The sequence below is a fragment of the Alosa pseudoharengus genome, unplaced genomic scaffold, assembly GCF_046254945.1.
Source record: "Alosa pseudoharengus isolate Yale_2024_CS ecotype anadromous, Long Island Sound unplaced genomic scaffold, YU_APseudo_1.1 YU_APseudo_1.1_scf_21, whole genome shotgun sequence".
Lineage (NCBI taxonomy): Eukaryota > Metazoa > Chordata > Actinopteri > Clupeiformes > Clupeidae > Alosa > Alosa pseudoharengus.
This window is the reverse complement of record NW_027468674.1, coordinates 25,468,282-25,493,221: the sequence shown is the minus strand read 5'-3', so window position 1 is coordinate 25,493,221 and position 24,940 is coordinate 25,468,282. Positions and strand designations below refer to the sequence as shown.

General features: G+C 41.9%; 1 protein-coding gene and 1 non-coding gene across 2 annotated transcripts in view; one reads left to right on the top strand and one right to left on the bottom strand.

The window, feature by feature from the left end:
* Positions 1-10,201, top strand: part of LOC143137928 (vertebrate ancient opsin-like) — a 36,869-nt gene extending 26,668 nt beyond the window's left edge. Inside the window, exon 5 of the mRNA XM_076298285.1 lies at positions 9,920-10,201. Within this exon, the coding sequence (XP_076154400.1) occupies positions 9,920-10,201 (282 nt within the window). The remainder of the gene's footprint in view (positions 1-9,919) is intronic.
* A 9,903-nt stretch (positions 10,202-20,104) lies between these two features.
* On the bottom strand, positions 20,105-20,177 carry trnar-acg (transfer RNA arginine (anticodon ACG)). The gene has a single exon. It is a non-coding gene; the product is annotated as a tRNA-Arg (tRNA).
* Between the last annotated feature and the right edge of the window lie 4,763 nt (positions 20,178-24,940).

Here is a 24,940-nt window from a genome sequence, read left to right as displayed (position 1 = left end):
GTGTAGCATTCGAGTTATGCTCGCATAGCAGACCAATTCAAAAGTAGCCTAGCCTATGTGTTTTCTGTCGGCTACGTGTCCAGCTACTGTAGGCCTATAAATGAACAGAATATCAAACCGTTTTCAGTAGCCTACCACTGTTGCAGAGATCGATCACATTCCTTACATACGTGTTTGTACAATGTTGCATATTTCAACATAAGGAAGCAGTTAAGAAACTTCTAACTCTTAAACCAACGTGATAGCAGCTTCCAACAAGCGGCAGCAGCCATCGTTGATGTTTTTTTTTTTTTAAAACCCCGGCTTCTTCAACAGGGTGCGCTATTGTCATCGTGTAAAGCCCGCCTCAAGGGTTCTGATTGGTGCCTCGATCTAGGAAAATTGGAAATGGGCTAGAATGGGTTCTTGGCCAAACCGACTTTCAGAGCGAATCTCGAATTTGCTGGAAGTACGTCTGGGTTTTTCCCAGGCTAGGTCAGGCTAGGAGATGGAGACAAATTGACATAAACACACCAAATGCACACACATCCACACAATTAGACACACACACGCGTGCGCGCAAGCACACAGGAGCACACACACAGGCACGCACATACAAGCATACACAAAAGTTGCAAGAGTAGGGGGTGGAGTAGGAGATGGAGACAAATTGACAAGCGGGAGAGGATGAACAGGACTGAGCGGCGGTCATATTTTGTACCACTTTGTGGTACATCTAGTTTGTGGTAGGGTTAGTATTACTAAACAACAGTCTGAATCTGAATGACATTTGTGGCAGTATGATGCTTTGAAACGAATATTCATAATCTCTTGCCCCTGACATTGATTCATGATTGAGAATGGTGCATATTGGCATTTTTAATAAACCTGTATTTGATGTCTGTTACATAAGCCTGCTTATTTATATGCAAGATGTGATACGAGTGTCTGAAATGCAACGGATTTGATAAATGTTAATATGCAGCAGCTATTCTTCACACAGCTGTGGGAAGTGTTGCTCCTGTCTAAAGGCTTTTGTTGACACTCACATCATGATTTTATATGCTATGATCTTGTTTTCAAAATGCCATTCATGCTTTCTCACTGAATATTCTTTCCATATTTCTATATTGCTGAAAGTAATTGGTGTACTTGTGGGTGTGGCCTACATTTATTTAATTCACTAAGTGTAACCTTCATTTATTTAATTCACTGAGTGTAACTGTTGTTTGCTTCATATGAATTTATCGTGTCCTGTTTTCATTTCTTTATTATATCATAAACTCTTTTATTAACTCACTCTCTCTTTCTGAATACCATTTCATCCCATTACATTCTCTGTGCTGCTGCTTTTAATTAAACTTTCTTTAGATTTCAATTGATCAAACAAACTCACATCACCCGATCCTGATCCCAACCCCCACCCCCACTTCCACTCCTACCCTGTACTCATACAGAGTCTTTCACTCCCACCTACCACTGGTTAGGACCAAATGACAGGCACCTGACAAGTCTCCAGTTGACGGCCCATGAGGCTGATGTGCTTTGCTTTTTTGCCGAGCTCAATAATGGATTGCAGGTTAATAATTGAAAATAAAGTCCGGAGAGTTTGAGTGGTCCAACAGGCGCCCCTGCCCCCATCACTGAACCACCAACCTCACACTCCGAGACCCGCTGTATCTCAGCTCTCTCTTACTCTCACACACACACACGCGCGATATTCGCCTTATTCACCCGGCGGCCAGAGGGAGGCTACAGGGTACACTTGCCATTACACCGTAAACCGGTCAAAATGAACGCCGACAACCCAGAAAACATTACATGGTGTCAGAGTAGAGGTTTGAATACTTACGTTTAGACAGTATATGGATAGTTTTGGCATCCCAGCACCCAAGATGGATTGGGATTCAACCAACCTACCTGAAGCATGTTGAAGTTTCAAGCAGCATGCAGAGTTGATGTTCTCCGGACCCCTATGGGAGAAACGTGAACAGGACAAATGCAGTTACCTTCTCTTATGGATCGGGGAGAAAGGACGGGATGTTTTTAACACATGGACACTAGCAGATGAAGAGCCAAAGATACTGAAAACATATTATGATAAGTACACCGAATATCTCACACAAAAGTCTAACCCGATATACGCAAGATATCATTTCCACGAAAAAATGCAAGGGGAAGGGGAAACCTTTGAACACTTTGTCACGGAACCAAAGCTGTTGAAGCTTGTGGATACCCAAACAGTGACGAGATGGTACGAGACCGCATTGTTTTCACTACAAACTTACCGCGAGTGTGGGAAAAGTTGCTTAGCCATGGAGCCATGGCGCAGAGCTAATGCTAGACAAAGCCGTTGACATCACACGCTCTCACGAGCTAGCGCAAGTCCAGCTCAAAGAGATGGTCGGAGGCAGAGACCTTAACAACGACGCAGAGCAGACAGAATGGGTCAACGCCCTCGTCGTCATAGAAAAGCCCCAGACAAAGCTGCCTGGCATGACAACAACCTCAGGGCCATGCTGAGACGCACAAGAGAAAGAGGAGTAAGGCTGAATCCAGACAAATGTCAAATAGGTGTGACAGAGGTCAGCTACTTCGGCCACACGCTCTCGCGTGAATGCGTCAAGCCAGACACGGCGAAGGTAAAGGCGATACGAAAAATGCAGCCACCCACAAGCTGAGGGGAGATGGAAACCATCCGCGGGATAATAAACTATTTGGCCAGGTTCGCACCACGTCTCCGAGGTAAATGCACCACTACGCCAACTACTAAAGCAGGACAGTGAGTTCCTATGGGACAAAAACCACGACAAAGCATTCATACAGATTAAAGAATTGATAACACATCACCCTGTGCTCGCATATTTTGACCCTCAGAAAGAACTGAGACTCCAAGTAGACGCTTAAAAATGTGGCCTCAGTGCAGTCATGCTCCAGAATGAAAAGCCCATTGCCTATGCTTCCAAGTCACTCAACAGCACTGAAGTGAACTACGCACAAATAGAAAAGGAACTGTAAGCAGTTTTATTCGGCTGCAAGCGTTTCCATAAGTATATGCATGGCCGGAGAGTGATTGTAGAGTCCGGGAAGGACAGAAAGCTACTGGAGATCATAGACGTGACGGTACAGGATGTACAGCTCACTGCACAGAGAAGCCACACAGAATGGATGGCCTGATGAAAGGAGGAAATGCCCGCCCAGCATTCAGGAATACTGGAATCACTGAGACGAGATTTCCGAGATCGAAGGAATACTATTCAATGGTGTAAGCAGTTTTATTCGGCTGTAAGCGTTTCCATGAGTATATGCATGGCCGGAGAGTGATTGTGGAGTCCGGGAAGGACAGAAAGCTACTGGAGATCATAGACGTGACGGTAAAGGATGTACAGCTCACTGCACAGAGAAGCCACACAGAATGGATGGCCTGATGAAAGGAGGAAATGCCCGCCCAGTATCCAGGAATACTGGAATCACTGAGACGAGATTTCCGAGATCTAAGGAATACTATTCAATGGTGTAAGCAGTTTTATTCGGCTGTAAGCGTTTCCATGAGTATATGCATGGCCGGAGAGTGATTGTGGAGTCCGGGAAGGACAGAAAGCTACTGGAGATCATAGACGTGACGGTAAAGGATGTACAGCTCACTGCACAGAGAAGCCACACAGAATGGATGGCCTGATGAAAGGAGGAAATGCCCGCCCAGCATCCAGGAATACTGGAATCACTGAGACGAGATTTCCGAGATCGAAGGAATACTATTCAATGGTGTAAGCAGTTTTATTCGGCTGCAAGCTTTTCCATGAGTATATGCATGGCCGGAGAGTGATTGTGGAGTCCGGGAAGGACAGAAAGCTACTGGAGATCATAGACGTGACGGTACAGGATGTACAGCTCACTGCACAGAGAGGCCACACAGAATGGATGGCCTGATGAAAGGAGGAAATGCCCACCCAGAGTCTCAGAGGAGACATGATTCAACCAACGCATACACACTAGGGGTGTAACGGTACACAGAAGTCACGGTTCGGTTCATACCTCGGTTCGGACATCACGGTTCGGTACGAGTTCGGTACAATGGAGGGAAAAGCAAAACAAAAATGCAGAAATGTACATGTCTCAGGCTGTACCACCTAGTGTCATACAGTCTCTTCCCTGAGCTATCTGCAACAGCCTGAAGTGTGTAAGATGTAGGCTAAACAGTACAATAAGTACCCAGACTCCATCTGTAACTTGTAAACAAAATAAGACAATCAGCTATAAAACTGGGCCTACAGCATATCTTATTTCTGAAAGTGCAAATTACATAGAAAAAATATTTTTAAAAATCCACTTAAGCAAGACCTTCAACATCTGTGTTTAGTTGTATATGGAAGGGTCTACAATTTGCCTCAATATTTTTTTTATTGTGTGTAAAGTAATAATCTAGCCTACTAACTGTGAAAATATCACACTCAGTCAACAGTTTTAAAAAAACAAAAACGAAATTGCTCCTTTCATTTCATACACAGACTACAACTAGAAGTCACGTGACTTTGCCCTTTGACGTTAACTCACCGTAGCATGGTTTGTTTATTAGCCTGGTTAGCGTTGTCACTTTATTTTACTCTATACACTTAACACTACCAGAACCTCATGTGAGAAGTTACCCCAACATAAAGGTAATTACCACGTGATTTACATAGCTTTCTGTCATTACGAAATAATTTAATTTAAGCCATAGGTTTTGGCCCTATTTGTATGTGTATCCAAAGGCTGCTGAAGCGCAGGGGAAGTTTTTTCCCCTCGTTTCAGTGATTGGTAGCCTACATCATCTGGGTGATGGCTTCGAATATGTGTAGCATTTTTTCCACTCACATACCCAACAACTGCTGAACAACGCCGACACACAGTTTCATCTTATCCACCACTCTTTCGCCTGTACTAACGTTACTGTAACTGAAGTTCTCAAACTTGCGATCTTAAAGAGACTAGCGGATCCTCTAACTCTTGTGGGTCTAACCTTAGTGCTGCTAATGACTGACTGACTCGACCGACGACCTGACAAAAAAACATAGGCGCCAATCAGAGCTTCAGAGCTAAGGCGAGGCTACAGATTAGCGTTAGGTGTCGCTAAAGAACTCGCGTAACTCTCGCTACTTAACAGTAATTGCGCATGACATTAATTAATCCGCACAAGAGTTTTATGTGTTTTTATACCGTGTATTCTCCATGTAAATTCATGCACCGAACCGTGACGCCCGTACCGTTTCGGTTCAATACGAATACATGAACCGTTACACCCCTAATACACACAAGACACATGGGTGTGGAGAAAAGTAAGCATAGAGCGCGAGACCTCCTGTTCTGGCCCGGGACGGGCAAACATATCGAAGCAACAGTAGAGCATGCTACAGCTCTGAGGAGTTCCGCTGCTTTGCAGACGCGTTTGCGACTTAACCCACACCACCACAAGTCCGCATTACCCACAAAGCAACGGCCTCGCCGAAAAGACTGTCCAGACAGCAAAGCGCTTCTTGGACAAGGCAAAAGATACATGCAGACACACACACCAGCAACACACAGCCCCCGCACCCTGAACCTGCGGACCACCCGCGACTAGCAAACCAACAACAAGGTTTGGCCGCATCTCCAGGCCAAGACAAGTCCTTGTCTTTTAATGTAAAGGGTGTAGGCGGATCGCTGCCCTAAACATTTTTTTAAAAAATCACTGTAATTCAACTGTTGTTCCAAAATGAGTTACCTGTTATTTCCCTGTTGAAGCCTAAAGTAGTTATTTACCTGTTGAAGCCTAAAGTAAATTAGTTTACTATACTTACCTGTTACCTGGAGAAGACTGCAAAAATGAATCTACTCACTCACATCTGTGTGATGATGAGTAGCCTACTTCGCGAGTAGTTCAACTGAGAAGATTGGGTAAATTTGGACGCACTTTCTTTCTTGCGCTGTCACTTTCTCCACTGCGTAAAAGACTAAATTAATTTGCGCTGTGAATGCTAAGATTATTTTGACAGGCCACAGGCTAAATAAAAATCGCTATTAGTCAAGGGCGCGGGAAGGGGGGTGCTGAGGGTGCTGCAGCACCCCCTGCAAATAGCAAAAAAGGGTTATGGATAGGTTCGAATATAGGCTACTAAAAATTAACAGTTATAGAGATCAACGTGAACGTGAGTCTGTAAGAACCGTAGCGTGGTTTCAGCTATGTGATAGCGATCAAGTGTGTAGGCCTACGGTTGATATAGGCCTACATATTCTATGCGATTTACACGTTCAAAAAAAGCATGGATAAGCTGAAAGAAACTAATAAATGTGTAGCTAGTGAAATCATTTCACTATCCTAGTCGCTAAGATAGAAATTATTAGGACACATACTTGCTGTGGAGACGACACACATAGGCTATTCAGAAATTATTTGCGAGATCATTGCAGCCTGATTATTAGCCTATATTTAAAGCGTATACCATGGTCTAGGTTGAAAAGGGTGTCATTTAAAAAGTCATATACTACACCTATACAATTATTATGACGTTGCTTGACAATGCCTGAGTTAGTCCGCTCTGTGACTTATCAACATTCCACAGCATTGCAAAAACAGCTGAAAAAACTAACGATTTTAACTCTAAAACTCATTTAGTATTAATAATTGATTTCATATTTATTTATTTCGTAAGTGACCATGGTATAAACGGGATAATGCCCTTCGATTCGTCCATTATCAGAAATAAATGGACTCCGCTTCGCGTCGGACAGTTCACGCCTCCGAATCCGCGTCGTCCATTTATTTCTGATAATGGGCACCTCGTCGGGCATGATCCCTTACCTAACATCTCTGGTGTGGTTTTGACGATCAGAAAAGTAATTTTCCTTAGCTATACTGAAATAGGCTAATGATGTCAAGTGCGCTTCTGTGGGGTTAGGGTGGGTGCAGTGGACTCGGAGTGCTGTCGCGGAACATTGGAATTTGTGGCTGCCCAGGACTTTTCTAAAACTTCTCGATATCACCCGCACACCACACTAAAATGACGTAGGCTGTTTAGCAGTCAAAATCCGAAACATGTCCAGGGGAGGGGGAATCGTCGGACATCCATTATTTTTGTTATTCAGCACCCCTGGTCAAAAATAGGTTCCCGCGCCTGCTATTAGTAGGACGCAAAGCAGAATATTGAAAGAAGGGGGCACCAAGGCCAACGTGGCCTGTAAACCTCTGATTTTCAAAGGGGCATCACGGCCAACGCAAGGGGCTACGACGGCCATGGCCGTCGCGGCCGCCGTGAAATTCCTACCCTGCTTATAGCACAAATTTTTACAGACTTTTCTGTAGCCATATGCAGAAGACTCTCACGTCACTGAACTTGACAGCGTTGCCAGCCACTTCCACAGATGTTAGAAGTCCTCAATCGTCACAAGGAGCTCGCTAACTCTACGGAGGAGGAGGAGGGATGGGGGGGAGTGGTGCTAGCGCTTCTGAGCACCCGAAGGGCCGTGGTCTCAGGTGGGATTGTGCCTCGCTGTCGGCCCCCTGGAGCTGCTCACGTCTCCCCAGACTGACCCATTTCTGGCCCAGCTATTCGACCCCCCCCCCCTCCTCTAGAGCCACCGCCACCAGAGTCACAGGGTCAGCGGATTCTCAGAACTTAAAGCGGCGAGATAATAGAAGGGGAGGATGACAGTGTGACAACATGCCGATCAGAAACACAGCCAAGGGGTTTGAATGGCAGGAGGTTGATACTATAATGATGGCACCAGGGGGGGGGGGGGGGAAACATGGAGGAGGCTGGACATAGGGGTGACCACTGTGGAGAGGACAGGGAAGTAATTATAGCAAGGTGAACGTTTGCTGAGAGGAGGATAGCCTTAAGTTGGGGTAATGTTTAGACGGCACTGTGTTCAGACCAGATGAGAGAGAGACAGTGTACTTTCTTCCAAAAAAAAAGGTAGTGTTACAAGTGATAATGATCGGAGAGGCACTCAATTTCCAGTGTTTTAAAAAACTTTAAAAAATTGAGAACTGTACCAACAGCCAATATGGATAGAGCATACATGGGCAACATACGGCCCGTGGGCCACATCCGGCCCGTGAGCTTTCCCTGACCGGCCCGCGTAAGGTCCGTGAAAGAACAATAGTCAAGAGCCTAGCATAGAGATAATGCATGCAAATCAATATCGTTGTTTTTATTTTGAAAGCGACTGCTATTTGTACGCCCATACATTTGTGCGTGGTTGCATACGACGTAAACACCCTCACTGATGTGCTGGTGAATAGAATGTAGCCTATGCTTCTTCGTCGACACAATGCAGTTGCCTTTACGTCGGCGTAAACCTTTTAAAGTTCCGTGTCTCGTCGCTCACCACCGCAAAGGTTGTTAGAACGAACTCCTACTGCTGCTCGTTGGCGATAGGAAGTGTTCATTTCAAAACGTTACTGGCAGATAGACATTTTACAATCGGATAACCCCGTAATTGTAACCAAAATATGTCTGAGTTTATTTGCAAAGCTTATGTTAGCGAGCTAGTATGATGCTACTACCCACAGGTTGCTTGAAGCAGCCGGCTCAACACACAGAGCGAGTTGACCAATCACAGTTATGTGCATAAAGTTAAAGCAAAAACATAGCCTACATTTTTAAAATAGTTTTCTTTGTGCATGTTGATTAACTAATGACAGCCTACTATTGTCTGCTCCACATTTTTGTAGTCAAATTCTGCATATAGTTAATTTAATGATAGTAATGATTTAATGATGAAATATTGAGTGTTGATGAAATGGTGGCACAGGCCTATCGGTTGTACTGACTCCTTCACATTTTCATGACCTAGCCTAATTATATAGATATTGTAGTACTTTTTTATATCAGTCTTTGAAAAACTGAAAAAAATGTCAATGTCAAAAAATAATTTTCGAGAATGAGGATTAAATACTGGACATAGATTAAATATTGCTGTTTTTCCTTTGTCTCCCTCACATTTTTATCTGTTCTTACGACTAGTAAACAAAACCATATGATTTACTTAATGTTATACAAGAACAGAATAGAATTGAACAGAATTGAGTTCAGACTTGAATTCGGTATTTTGGGTCCGGCCCTCCTCAACAGTCCCAGTTTGTCATGTGGCCCCTTGGGGAAATTAGTTGCCCACCCCTGGGATAGAGCATTCTTAAAAGGAGAAGCTCTTGTGTGACAAATTCTGTTCTGTGCTGAAGTGGAAGTGTGTGTACATTAAGAAAAGCCTTTTCCATTCAGACTTGTGAGGTATTATTCATCAACCTTTGCTTTTTTTTGCCTCACGAATGCAGCGGTAGAAGACCTTCCGCGGTAATTACCCAGGGTGCCTCATTCCCATCCAGGCTCGGCTCGGACCTTGAGGAAATAAATATACAAATGCCACGAATTGTGTAAAACTCAGCCTGACCTTTTCCTGTTTAATTAGGGTCAGAACTGCCCTTTTTTTTGTCTGTGCAAAATACATATGGTGCAATGACCTTTCCTTCTGATTTGTAATGTAGCGCTTTTGCATATGCTGCCCTGCACCTGAATTCAGTATTGTTGAAGATAATGAATTCACGTTGTGGTTGCTAGAATAAGGGAATTATTGATCTGAGTAGCACATAACCCCCCCCCCCCCCACCCCCACCCTTTACTTGGATGACACATTGGAGCAATATTCATTGGCAGGGCCTCTGGACTAAGAGGATCTGTGTTTGCATAGATTCAGTGTGGGGTTGTAAAGAGAATAGGAGTGTTATCGGTTTGCCTGTAGAGTTTCTCTAAGAAGTCCAAGGGCAAGACATGTTGGCATGCTGTGGATGTTTTTCTCCCTTGCTCTATGCGTCTAGCTTAACCCCCCTCCCCACCTATACTAAGCGACATACTTTTTTCTGGCAAACAGTCTATCTTGTCTTTCTTTGCCACACTTACATCAATTCTATCCCATTGTCTTACAGTTTAGGAAGTGCCTCATTCACATGTTCAAGGGTGGCACGGCCAGCCTGGACTCGACCCACATCAACCAGACGTCAGACCGCGGTACCACGGCCGAGAGCCACATGGGCGAGATGTCCACCATCGCCGCCCGCGTGCCACTCTCCTCCGTCTGCAACATGGAGCGCACACATGAGGAGGAGGATGAAGAGGAGGCCAGGGGCGAGGAGAAGCACGGACAGAACAACGGCGGAACCAACAAGCTCCCCGTCAACGTCAATGAGAACAAAGTGTGCCCTCTCTGAACTGCGGCAGGGAGGGGAGACGATAGATTAATGACCGCTGCTTCAAACAGTAGATCTACTTCAACAGTATATTACACAATAGGCCTACTTAATGAACTACTTATTGTCTTTGTACCTTGTTTATTGTGTCATAGGATTCATATGATTTAAACTGGTGTAGCTTACATAGGCAGTGTTGCAGAACTGTTTGGATTTACATACAAGTTGGTTTAATATTGCAAACAACTAATTTATATTATATTTGACCTCGTCTGCTCGCGGACCGCTTGGGATAGCTTGCGGACCACCAGTGGCAGCATGTGTGCATGTGAGCATATGTGAATGTCCTATACGAATGTCTGTCTCTGTCTCTATGGTTCACTGGGTGTTTAACTAGGAACATTATCACTGAGTTACACATTTTTGAATCTGGGAAAGTCTTTCAGCTAAAATGTTAATTGTTTCGGAATATTATCAGATTATTATTTATGGGTTATGTGTATGTGTGTCACGTCATCCTGTATGCTATTTTGTACTGCTTTGTGATTGTTAAAGGCAATCTTTGTAACATGTCTGAGTGCAGTTTGTGGTAAGATCCTCATTACTCAGTTCACAGAGCACTCTTCGAGTGAGCACTGTTGTTCCTTGTAGTACTACTGTCCTTACTTGGGCAAAGGAGGATTCTGTGAAGTAGTTGTAGGAGGTCTGATATTTCTCCATAACAGACGCTAAGTATAACAGACTGCTGTCAAGGAAAATAGGTTTTGTGCTTCTTATTCATGTCTTTCATATCACTCCCCAAATAGTCCTGTCAATTTTTGCAATGGAACTTCATTCAAAAGTGAAAGCAAACGGTTGATCAGCTAAGTTCTAAAGAATGTTTGGTTCAAGTTCAGTGTGTGTTGGGAACTATTTGTTTCTCAGCAAAAGCCATGATGAAACGGTAACAAATACATGTAGAGTCATCATGTGGAGTTTATTTTTTCTTTTTGGCATAGCCATGTATGTACTGTATAGAGCGCGGTCATTTTCGGGAAAATAAATCCCTTCAGGACGAAGCAAGATGCCTCCGCTGGCACTTGGGGTCTTGTTCGCCGTCGGGAATTAATGGCCCTTTCCTTTTGGATCGCAAATCCTCGTACGCCCACCCATACGACATGTACGAATGAGTTGCTAGAGTGAACGCTGGGGTTTGTAGTCTTTTTGGGAAGAACATGGATACCACCAGGGCAGCAGCTGTCTCGTTAGTGCTGGACATTGGTCTAGAACATGTCCCTCATTCTCCCTTGTTGGGTATGGTCGATGTGAATTAATAATAAAAACTCTAGAGGCCAGCATAAAATAAATATGGACATATAAGAGAGTAATGTAGACAAAGTAATATAAATCAAGGCATTAAAATCAATTTCCAAAAGAAGATTTTTTTATTCCTCTTTTTAGTCAACTTTAGCATATGTATGTATTGTATATACTATATATATATACAAAATGTTCAATCTGTTTTTACTAGCCTAAATGACCCACAGGCCGTCAGTCTTCATAGGTTAAAATGGCAAACCTCGACCCCCTACCTGATAGCCCCAAATATATTAACATATTTCTAAAGCTGCTTTTCCATGTCTCACCTGCATATAATATAGTAGCCTATAGCTAAAACAGATATGTGTGCATTTATTTAGAATATATGGGGTTGCTTGGTCGAGACGAATGAAACCGCTCATTTGTCCATCCTTAGACATTCCGCATTATAGCCTAGGCTGTTTTGCATCCATTACAAACATGCAATGTGAAAGTCTGGGATTGGGGAGAGCACTTAATAGTCTACTGAATAAGCATGAAGTCGAACCTATAGATGAAAAACACTCTTTAATATAATAAACCGCTAATGGAGTTTACTTTTGACCATTTAATTTCTATATAGATAGCTTTCAGAAAACAACTATTTGTAGCCTATTATATCACAAATAAGTTTGCTTGTTGTACCAGTTAACAGAAATAGCTATTTTCCTGAAACCTGACTCATTTTTATCTGATGTCTGAAACCTGACTGAATACTTTTCATCTGAGAACTTTTTGTCTGACTCCCCTTTTTCTGACAGCGGTTTTCCTGAGACCTGACTCCTTTTTATCTGATTTATGAAACCTGACTCTGGTAACTTTTTATCTGAGACCTTTTAGTCTGACTCTGCTTTTCCTGGGACCTGACTCCTTTTCATCTGATGTCTGAAACCTGACTCTGATAACTTTTCATCTGATGTCTGAGACATGCTGTAATTCTGTAAACTTGACAGCGGTTTTCCTGAGACCTGATGCCTTTTCATCTGATGTCTGACAGCTGAGGATGTCCTAAAATGTACACCGTAGAGCAGGTAGGCCTATATAATGTAGGCCTACAAGTCACATGAGCCACACAGAAGAGGGGCACTGCTTGTTCTGTCCCACCCAAACTGCATTAAAACTTCATATGGGATGGTTTTTTTTTAGACTTTCCCCCCTCAAAATTGCACTGTGCCTACTTCAGAGACCACTGTTCCCACCTAGTTTGGCCTACCATCAAATGCTTGGTCTCTTTAGAAAGCTGTAGTTTTGTAGGGAACAATCAGAATAGCTGTGGGAAGTACTGGCACAGAGGCTAGAATACTGTTTTCTATTTCTGCCGGATAACAAGTACCTCTGAACTGACCACATTTCAGCCCTCTAGGTCACTTGAGATGACTTAGAAACACAACTGAGCCCTAGCACCAGGTCTTGTGAAGCTGTGTGCAAAAGTAGATCAATATAGAATAAAAAATGAGTGCTTTGGACCATTATTTGCCAAGGTATGCTCATGCGTTTTATAAAATGCCCTATGGAAACTCCCCATAGGACTTTTGGGTTCCCAAAATACATACATACTGACAATAAAAGGCTTACTGTGTGGCAACCTCTTGGTGTAGAAGCATAATCCTGTTCTCAAATGAAAGGTAACACTCTGAGGTTTCTTGTAGAATATTTGGATTGTATGTCAGGGGTTCTGATATAGAATGACTACATAAAATATGGAATAATTACACAAAAGTCTCTTTTTTTGCATTTTCTTTGTTGCTTCAATGGGTGTGTATAAGATGGACTATACATCTGCACAACTAATATTGGATAAAACAACATGAATATTCCATTTCTAAGGATTCCTGTGAATATGTCAAGACCCAATATGTGGCATCTACTTATTGCACTGCAGCTAGAAAGTAGGGAAGCACCAAAAGCGGAGGAGGGAGGGGGGCATTTTTTATCAAATTTAAGTGAGACATAGTTCGATTAATCTGACCAGGGGCGGACTGGCACCAAAAATCGGCACTGGCATATTTGGCCCAAGCGGCCCTCAAATCGGTCGGGCACACCTAATTAAATATAAAATCTTTGCATTACCCTTAAATATACATATCTTTTCAACTGTCATGGAGCACTGAAAGTGATATAGGCCTCATTGGTTATCTCTCTGACTGATCGATCAGAGGTAGGCATGGAGCATATGATCTCCATATTCAAGTAGACTAACAAGCAATTATTAAAGAAGAGTTTCTGCTTGAATTCAAAGTATCATTTCAAATTATTCAATGGGCTACAATTGACAGCAGCACCAAAAATTACTGAAGCCTATGTGTAAAGAGTTAAATTACCCAGATTGTCTTAGACATTAATGTAATTTATACCATGTTATCACTGTAGGACAACTGAAACAACACAAAATAAACAGGGCTGTTGCTGGAAATATTTTATTCCTGTAGGCTATACTTCCTACCTACATTGCTGGTACATTTTGGAACAGTACAGCTACATGAACTAATTGTCTTTAGTGTCTGACCTAGGCCTATAGGTTATAGGATACTGTAGCTTAGTTGGCTTGTGCATGACGTGACGTTTTGTAACCTACGTTTCCGTCAGTCTACAGTCTTTTGTCCCTTCTTTACCATGATAACCCTCCCAAGATAGAACCACCACCACTCATGCCATCGATGTTGAATTTTGGGCGTCTGACGGAAACTGATCAATCTGACCAACAATTAACGTCGATGACACTATTTTGCTGTCCGGGTTTGCAAATCATTCATTTAGAAAATTTAAATTGCGCTATTTGTTATCATAATCACAGCACGGCTTTACTATGTTATCATTAGGCAACCATATCATTACATTATCGCAATTAATAAGTCATCATAATCATCATAGTCAGCATGGCATGTCACAGCCTACCTGCTCCACCACTGAGTTCTCATGTAGCCTCAGGCTCGCACTCTCCACCACCTGCTCACTGTCCCTTGCTCTGTATATCCTCGTTCAAACTCAACGAACTTCAACATGTTGCTGACATATGCTACCCTACTTGCTATATTGTATTGAAGCTTCTACATTGGTGTTCATTTTGCACAATTGTTACTACCGGCACCCGCCGCAATTTCGTGTAGGCAACTTCGATTAACTTTTGATGCGCTCACAGAATCCTGGCTCTAAGCCAAAATGGGAGGGGTGGGGCCTGACGTGAGCTGTTATTGGATCAGTCCAGTGTCAATATTGAAATGTAACCAATGGGCCGCTGATTGTCCTTCGTTTGGGCCGATCGTTGGCCAAAATAATTAAATTATATATATAGCCTATTCTATCGGCCCAAAAGGTGCGTCGACCCACCGGGAAAATGCCCGGTATGCCAGATGGCCAGTCCGCCCATTAATCTGACGATGTAAAGCACCATACAAATTGTACATGAAAAAGGTTGTCATGTATTCCCAAAAGTCCAAGCTTTCAAATGGTGTATAATATTACTATGCTACATAACAATATGGTGCATAAAATTGATTTAGAATGTTGGGGGGAGGGAGGAGGTGTGCCGTGGAAGGCACACTGTTCCATATTAAAATGGTGTGTTTAGCAACCAGAACTTAAAAAAAATTCGGGGTATTAACACCCGCCAATATCGTCCGCACCCCTTCCCAGAAAATACTCCCTCTATCTAATCTCTTCATCTAGGCCTACTCTTTATTTCAGAATTGCTTCAGATGACTCATTTCAACCAGTAGCCTAAGTAAATATTCCTGTTCGTTTACTCATGGATCCCTGCTTAGAGACAGCCTTAGCCTAATTATCCCTGGCAAAACCAGACAAATAATCCATACCAGCAAATGTTCAAGAGATGCTCCACCCAAACAGACAAGTAAGAGCTGCAGCCAGGGGCTTCTCCAAACAGAAGCTGAGGCAATATTGCTCTACATTAGCGGATAAGAACAGGGGGCCGGTAGGCCTATTTTGACCCAATGACGTTGCTGCCCTCTGCTGTATTCTGTCTCTGGTAGAATACTTGATGGCGCACATATGGAACACGACTTTTACCAGGTTTTTATTATTAGACAGCAGATGGCGCTGTTTCCCTTCTTCATCTTTCTTATCAGCTTATGACTATTAAGGCCATCTTTTTTTTTTGTCTTGAAAGGATTTTATCAGCGTGCCTTGTTGTCACCTGATGTCAATAGGCCTATGCTCTGTTTCAAGTCAACATTTGTGATAGGGAGAACATGATGGAAATTCGGATGAGATAAGATATTCACATATCTTGATTTAAGAATGATTGCCATGACTACTGAGAACAACCCCAGTCCAAGTCCAGCCATCAAAACGGCTAGCCTACACAATGCGCTTCTTCTCGATCGTTCACTGTCTCTCGAGCAACAGATTCCCTGATGCCTTTCAATGAAGCCACACAGGCACATCATATAATGAGAACATCCTCTGGCTCTTTATCACCCTCATCCACTTGCAAATCCATTAATAATTCACTGAAAACAGGGTATTTCATGCAGAGAGAGTATGAACTTTATGTCCTGATTATAAAAGGGAAATTATTAGTTGCAGGGAGCATGATATTTTAATTTCAGGAAGTAGAATCTGTTTTTAGCACTACTGGAAAAGCTGCTTTGCTAGTGTAAGCTTTTTGCTGGGTCATACTGCTATTATGAGACTATTACTGACAAGCATATGTTATATTTTGATCCTGTGGGGATTGCACGGTTACAGTTACAAGGAGCAGAGAGCAGATTTATTGATGTGCAATATTGAAGCTATGACTGGAGGCATCCTGGTGTAGCACATCAGCCCCCCCCCCACACACACACACATTCACCATTTGACAGTGCTGATACCAGTAGCATCACACCAGAGGAAGTTAGGCCTACTACAGTAAAGCGACCTTTGGGAGAAAGTTTGCTTGGTTAACTAAAACTATGGAAAAAAGAGATACATTTGACAATGTACATGTGATACAAATAAACAAGGGCACTTGGAGAGTGCAGAGCTCTGCCAAAGCCTGATTCCCCTTAATTGGGATGAAAGTGAGAAATAATTTGTGGTTTGTGTGATTTCGATCCAATATTTAATGGGTGCTTCCTTAGCCAATGCTACATCCCTCCACAAAGTTTAATTAAAAATGGGTTAGGTAGTATTTAGTGTAATTCTGCTGACAGGTAAACAGACAAACAAACAACACTGAAAACAAAGTCTTTTGGGGGAGGTAATGACCACATATTTTTCATGCTTCTTGCAACAGGCCTAGTGCTGGGTATTGTATTATCAGACTCTTTGTTGTTTCATTAGTTAACTACACAACAAATGACAAAAAATGTAGTCGAACTACCAACAAGCTACATAAAAATGTAGTTAAAATACTAATTAAATTACATGTAGTTCACTATACTCCCCAACACTGGTATTTGATTCATGTGTGCTAATAGATATTAGAAGTGTGGCACAGAAGTGTGACACTTAGGACTCTTCTCCACAGAGTGTACTGTCCTTTAGCCTGTCCTAAAAAAACTGACCTGGAATATGTACTTTGCCAGTGTCAGGCAGGTCATGTTTTAGGGGATGTCCAAGCACACATCTTCACTGGACTGAGTTTACATTAGACAGACAAGCATCAGATTGCTCTGGCATTGCTCTGAATGTCACTGCACTGGCACTGCAATAAAGCAGGTTAAACCAGCAGGGGCCATCAGCATGCATAGGCCAATGTGATTTCTATCAGTAGATAAGTGGGTAGAATATGCTTCACAGAGAGAAAGGGTGTATCCTTTTGTAAATTATCCTGCATTCTCATGTTCATGTGTAATTGTGTGTGTGTGTGTGTGTGTGTTTGACAGTGTTGTGCCAGTTCACAGCTTTTCTGAACTAGTTCAAGTTCAGTTCATACATGCTCAAAGTGAACAGTTCACGTTCAAAGTTCACAATTTTAATTCTGAACTAGTTCAAAGTTCAGTTCATTTTACTTTTTTCGTGAGATATTCAAATAAATACTTTTTTTCACACTACGAGCTAGAATACGTTCTTTGAAGCTGCTCATTGTAGACATTTGCTCAAGACACTGCAATTGTGGGTTTCTTACCAGGTGATGAAACTTGCAGCAGTACAGACAAGGTAAACCAGTTCTATACTTAGTGCAAATCCAGCCCTCCGCGCTCTCGTCGTTGCCTGCTACGCGGCGTTGCTATGCCTACCCCGCTCTTCTGCAATTCATCACGGGTAACGTTGTGCGGAAGCCAGTTTGCTATCCAACTATTCTCAGCCGGACACTACGTTGCCCGCAATGCATTGCGCACACAATGTCAAAACCATTTCTGTCTGGTGATACATGATTTAAGCGGCACCAGCGAGAATACAGGAGGGAGGAACTTTCTCTCGTTGCGTTATAAAAGAGAAAACTGATGTCACTCAGTTTTAAATGGAAAACCAATTCCAACGTTCATTCACAGTGATGTCTGCCGTTCATGACACATAATGTGAACTAATTCACGTTCAAGTTCTTTATTAAAAAATGTGTTGCGTTCAGTTCAACGTTCACGAAAAAATGAGCGTGTTCAATGCACGTTCACGCACAACACTGGTGTTTGAGTGTGTATATATGTTTGGTCTGTTACTGTCCGTTTGTGTACGAGAAATATGCAGAGACACATAAGAGAATGTTCCGGAGCTGGAGGGGTGTGGCCCTTATAGATGGGGAGTGAGCATCTTAGAGGGAGAGCAGCTTCACAGAAGAGAACTTCTGATGGCAAATTTGAGGAAAAGTTGGTAAACCACCCTTCTTACCTAATTAGAGGATGCTGATTCTGAATATTTTGTTTACCAAGCTCAATTCTGAGTTCTAAGCCACATAATCAGCATTTTAACATAAAACAGCGATTTATTTTGCTTGGGTTGATTTCAAAAGTAATCACTAAAACCAAATAAAAGTGTTCTCTAAATACATGTTTGAGCATTGAAGAAGCCATACTATAGTTTATTAACGTATTTAATGGAAACATGATTACAGTTAACATGTAATAAACTCAGAAATTCTAATCAAAACACAACCATATTTTTATTGCTAACATAGTGAGGCACTCATGTGCCGTTTAATGCATTTCATCACAATAACAAGTTGCACAGATAACCTTTAACTCAGAATATATCCTACAGTACATATGATCTTAGATAGCGGGAATAATGCAGAACTGCATCTACTGTCAACAACAACCGACAAGTAAAAAACATTTTACTTCTAGTAACACTGGATTTGGTATGTGTGCTTGCCTCCATACTAGAGCTTGATAATGTGCTCTTCTAATATGCCATTGAGCAGCATCACTTGTTGGTGGTAGAGCCTCCAAACCTAGACATCTAGAAAACAGAGTGGCTCTGGCATAGTGTTGTCACCATACTAAAATTATGACTTCGATACAATACCTGCCATAAATATCTTGATACTCGATACTAAAACAATATCCAAATCCTAAAATATCTGGAAAAGAAAGGAAGCAGGCCTCCTTTAACTGTATTGAGTCATTTGTGTTGAATTTGGTGCACTTTTGGTCAATTCTGGGTTTTAAACTTCTAAATTTCCTACATAATTATTATTTTTGTAGAGAGTAAAATAGTAGTTTGTGTGTGATTAAGTCCTTTATTGTTTGTTATAGCTCATTTATATTGTGTGGTGTTTTGGCAATAAATTACCTTTAAAGCAACACCAAAGAGTTTTTTGTACCTTAAAATAATGTTTCCAAAATCGTTTCAGTGGTTCGTCAACTCGTAACAGGGTAAACGGCACTTTCTGCATTCGCTTCGCGGCCCTCTATCGGCTATAACCGCACTATGTAAGTTTGCCGGATCGGGTAGCGGATCTGTAGTTCGATGGAATGAGACATGAGAAACTACAAATTTGACTTGCATCTGATGTCGCAATACATCGTACTTTCATAAAATCATGCAAATTATTCTACCTTGTCTGTGGACATTGTTATTTGCAAAGCCGGTGCTGGATAAACAAATAGTGCGTGTGACAGAGGAAAAATTGGAGGTGTTGCTTTAAATAGTCAAAGTAGGCTAGATCAAGGTCAGTGTTCAAATTACTGCATGCAAATCACTTAATGCTATGCAGAAGAGCCTAATCTTTAGGCCATCTGATGTAGGCTACCCTAGGCCTTCCCGTGTTTATGGGATTTTCTTTGACAGTTGCAAAGGGAAAAAAGTGAAGTCTTTGCTCCCAGTGTAAATTAATAAGTATGTTTCAACCACTCAGGTCTTAATCAGATAGGCCTACACCATTATCTGTTGCAATATCTGTGTGCAGTCCTACATTAGGTATAAGTAAGTATAAGTATATATATTCTTTTTACTCCCGTGAAGGAAATTTAGTCTCTGCATTTATCCCAATCCATGAATTAGTGAAACACACTCAGCACACAGTGAGGTGAAGCACACACTAATCCCGGCGCAGTGAGCAGCCTGCAACAACAGCGGCGCTTGGGGAGCAGTGAGGGGTTAGGTGCCTTGCTCAAGGGCACTTCAGCCATGCCTACTGGTCTGGCCTCCGGTTACAAGTCCGAAGCGCTAACTAGTAGGCCACGGCTGCCCCTAAGTTGCTGCCGAGCCAGCCAGGAGTCGAACCTAGAATCTTCTGATCCGTAGTCAGACGCGTTATCCATTGCGCCACTGGCCCTGACAAGGTCTATTTCCTTGATAGTAAACATAATTTGCTACCACATAACAAATACCAAATAACAATAAAAAAGTTTCTTGCAAACTTTCCTGCATACTTCTTAAATGTGCTGCAGTCAGATGGGTGTGAATGAATAATGTATCATAATTAAATTTGTAATTAAAATAGCCCCACATCATCACATACCCTTCACCATACCTAGAGATTGGCATGGGTGTTATTTCAGTTAGCCTATTAGCTGGTTTGATGCTCATTGAGCTCAATGCAAATCAAACCAGCTAATAGGCTAACTGAAATAACACCCATGCCAATCTCTAGGTATGGTGAAGGGTATGTGATGATGTGGGACTATTTTAATTCCAAAGGCCAAGGTAACTTTATCAGGATGCACAGTATTCTGGATCCATGAAATAACTGGCCTTTAAAAATAAAAATCTGCCTGTCTCTATGGGAATTTAACATAGGGGTGTCAATACTTATGACCCCTGTAAGGAAGAACATTTATTTATTTATGATACATTATTCATTCACTAAGAAAATTGGTGTCCTTAAAGGTTAGATATTTCCTCATTTTTCACTTAAGGCATTAAGATCAATTTCCAAAAGATGATTTTATATTCCTCTTTTCAGTCAACTTTAGCATGGGTGCCAACACTTTTGGCCATCACTGTAAGTAAAGTCAGTAGTGGTGTTGGATTTGGAAAATAAAAGTGTAAGCAATCAGTATAATGTGGTGCAGTGAATAAGCAAAACATAATCCAAAACAGTGCTAATGAGATGGAGTGGCGGCGGTGGACAACCCGGTCTCCTCCGAAGCGCTTTTAAAGGCCCAGACCAGGAAGTGATTAGCGCGACTCACCTGTGCCCAACTCACCTGTAGGAGACACAGACAGGAGGAGGAGTCAGGCCGTGTGGGTATGAATGCACATAGCCTGTAGATGTTGAAAGGATGTGTACTGTATGTGTGTTTGTATCTGAGTGTGTATGTGTGCTCCTTAGTATTTCGGTGTATATATGTGTACATGTGCATAAGCCTAAATCTATGCACATGTGTTTTGTCAAAAATAACAAAACAACGGAATATGTCAAAATCCTGTCACCTGTTTTGTTACACATCACGAAAAACATACTGAAAAGAGGGAGAAAAAAAGAGACTTGAAAGAGAATTGATCAGCTTCGAGGCATAGGTTTGGCTCAGAGACGCAGACTTTCACATGAGAAATGAGACCCATAATGCCACCCTCCTTACGCATCTCCTAAATCATCATTTACTCCACATTACTCCATGCCAAAAACAACAACAACAACAACAACCACAACAATAACACTGCTGTGAATTTCATAGAAATGTATTTGAGGAGGGAAGAGGATAGATGGGAAGAGCCATCGGGGTGTTCACATTCACTCATGTCACTTCAACCAGAGATTTGTCTCAGTGATGGCAGTGGGGGTGTATTGTGTGTGTGGGAGCTTGCCATATACAATCAGAATAAGGCATGATATGTGCCACCACAATCCTCAACAGCACATGCTCAGACCCAGTGGCGATGGTCAAAGAACATGTACTTTTTTCAATGCTGCTTTTTATATACTATACAGTATATATGATGAAAATGGCATTTCAAAGAAAGTGAAAGGAACTTTGCTGGGGTTGATTTTACTTGGACTTGTGCTACCTACATTCACATGCATTGACTTATTTTATCTACATTCACATGCATTGACTTATTTTATCCCTTATTCCTTGACAAGCATGTCAATGCGTAGGAAGATATACTCAGTCCACATTTAGGTGCTGTAGGTCATAGTGAAAAATAATGTAATCCTTTCTATCTCATTGACCATATACAGTAGTTTCCATCTACTGTGCTGTTGTTGGTTTATAGCCTCTTATGCAGGTGAGACATGGAAAAGCAGTTTTAGAAAAATGAGTTCCATGTTAACCTATGGAGAATGACGGCCTGTGGGTCATGAAGGGCAGTTATTTGGATGTGCGGTGGCCTTACCCACGTAAAACAAAGTGAGATAACATGTTGTAGCCTACTATAGAAACATTATATCATTGGAAACATGTATTATTCTAGCTATAGTGCATGGTACAGTATAACCGCGAGATACAGCGCTTCACGATGACGGCAATGAGTTAACAGAAGACGCAATCTATCTGAATATCTGCAATCTAGCAATCTATCTGAAATAACACCTATTTGAAGTAGGCCTATTATTCATGCCACATATTGTGTGTTAGTGTAGGCTACATAGCTTAAGCTGCATGCTATGTTTAAACTGTATTTCGAGTTTAATGTCTGCATGTCGACTTTAAAGTCGACACGTCGAGATTAAAGTAGATATAATATTTCAACTTTATTCTCGAAATGTCGAGATTAAAGTCGACATGACATTTCAACTTTATTCTCGAAATGTTGAGTTTAATCTCGTCATGGCAAAAATATTTTTTTTCTTCATGTGTGGCCCTAATACTCCGTCTTAAAGCACTGACCTTCAATTCTTGATTTCATTTTTCCTTGTTTGCATTTTGTCAAAGCTGTATGTTCAGGTAAATTCAACTTTGACAGCTATAGCGGTCAGTTGTTATGGCCAGAAAATAAAAGGCACACTGTCTTTTCCTATTTTTTTTTAGCAAACAACATGGTAAAAGCATGCTACAATCACCAGTCTTATTATACGATTCACAAGGCCACTTATTATTCATGCAAGTAAATCACATTGCAAGAAGACTTTCTGAAGTAAGAAAACATATTTCTATTGCAGTCACTGTGAGAAGATCCAGACCAGCTAATAGGTTTCAGTAATCTCTGAATTGCTTTGTTTGGCTGCAAAATTAAAGACAATTAAAGACTAGCAATGACATACAATACAGTTGACAATGTATCAGCCTGTGTATCCATCTCACCATTGTCATTAGTGGCACATTGTTACTCTCTCAATTCAATTAACGCGGTTCAATTTGGCGAAACGATCTTTGTGCGTGGCATTTGTCTGAGCCTAACAATTACACAGCACCATCAAGCCATAAAACATTTGCTGTCAACAACAACAGCAACAACAACAAACTGAAAAGCCGCCCCCAAAATAATTGGACGTATTTAGCAAACAACGGCCGATCTCCCACGTTGCATAATGGCGTTAGTTCCCCTCTGTCTGCATCGCACTGCAGGCGGGCATGACCAAGGGTAGGGCAGAACCTGGCATCGTCAAATGCTCATGTCCCAAGATATTTACTGACAATAAACAAACCACAGCAGCAAGAAGTTTCTCTATTAATTAATCGTTTACACAATGTGATGTGACAGGGGCTGGTGGAGGCGGGGGTGGTGGTGGGAGAGGGGGTTGGTGGGTTGAGGGAGGCAGTGGATGCAGGGGTGGGGGGTTGGTGAGGTACGTGCAGGCACACACACACACACACACACACACACACACAGAGCAGTGTGACTCCTGAGCGGCTTGTTTCCTGTGGAGGCTGAGAAAGGCACTTAAAGAGGAAGAGTCAGGGCGCATGAGGATCACACGGCCTCACCAGTGCCCAGAGACTGCACAGCTCATGAGCCAGGCAGAGAAATAAATAAATAAAAACACATTAAGACATTTTAAATAGCCACAACTCCTTTTCTCCGCCCACCACCCCTCCAGTGAAGGCACCACAAAAAAAAAAGCATGTGGCATGTGCAGAAATGACAAGCAATTATGAGATGTCGTTTTGTATGTGTGTACGTGAGTGAGTGTGTTTTCTTGTTTGTGTGAGTGTGTGGGTGTACTATGTGAGAGTGTGTCTTCTTGTGTGTATGTACTGCCCTTTTATGTTTTCTTGTGAGTGTGTGTGTGCGTTTGCAGCCTATGTGTATGTATGCGTGTAAGTGTATATTTTCTTGTGTGTGTGTGTGTGTACGTGTCACCCCTGTATGTGTGTGTTTTCTTGTGCGTATGTGTGTGTGTGTGTGTGTGTATGCCACCAGTGTATGTGTGTAAGTAGGATTTTTCTCGTGCATGTGTGTACTTTCTGCCTGTGTGTATGTACGTGTGTGTGTGAGAGTTGTGTGTGTGTGTGTGTGTGTGTGTGTGTGCTTTTTCTTGGTTGTGCATGTTGTTTACGCTGGGAATGAGTGTTGTTTTGCGGCGCTTTAATGCCTACAATAAGATAATAGATAGCAGTGCTGACAGCTGCAGCTGGCTTAGTCGAAGTTGAAAGAAAAAAAGAATCTGGGTTACAGAAAACTGTATCAAGGTTTTGGCTTCAAAGGTGCAGTTCTCAAAACAGGGAAATATGATAACCCAGTCTTTATCTTTCAGCAATATTTTGCTCTGCTCAGGACACAGCGAGTTGTAAAGATTGTTAACTTAAGCGGACAGTTAGTTTTTCAGTACAGGTAGAACGATGGGTAGCATTTTAGATGCAGTAAAATATTTTTGGATATTGATACATGATTCATAATGCCTCTTCATCAACTTGATAAAATGACAGTTTCTTGATCGCTTTAATGCTTGTGTCAACTCTTACATCACATTTTCAAAACAATTAAATTAAATAAATTAAATTAAATTAAATAATTTGCAAAAGATTACTTTTGCTGTGCTAAGAAGGTGACGATCAAGATCAAGTGGATTCCAGTTTCATTAACCGCATCTAAGCAATCGAGAAAAACTATAATGAATAATGCTTTCGATTGCACAGTTAGTTTTTCACAATTGCTAAAACACATTTTTTGAAACCTGCCACCCCTTTCTCAAAACTATAAACACAAATC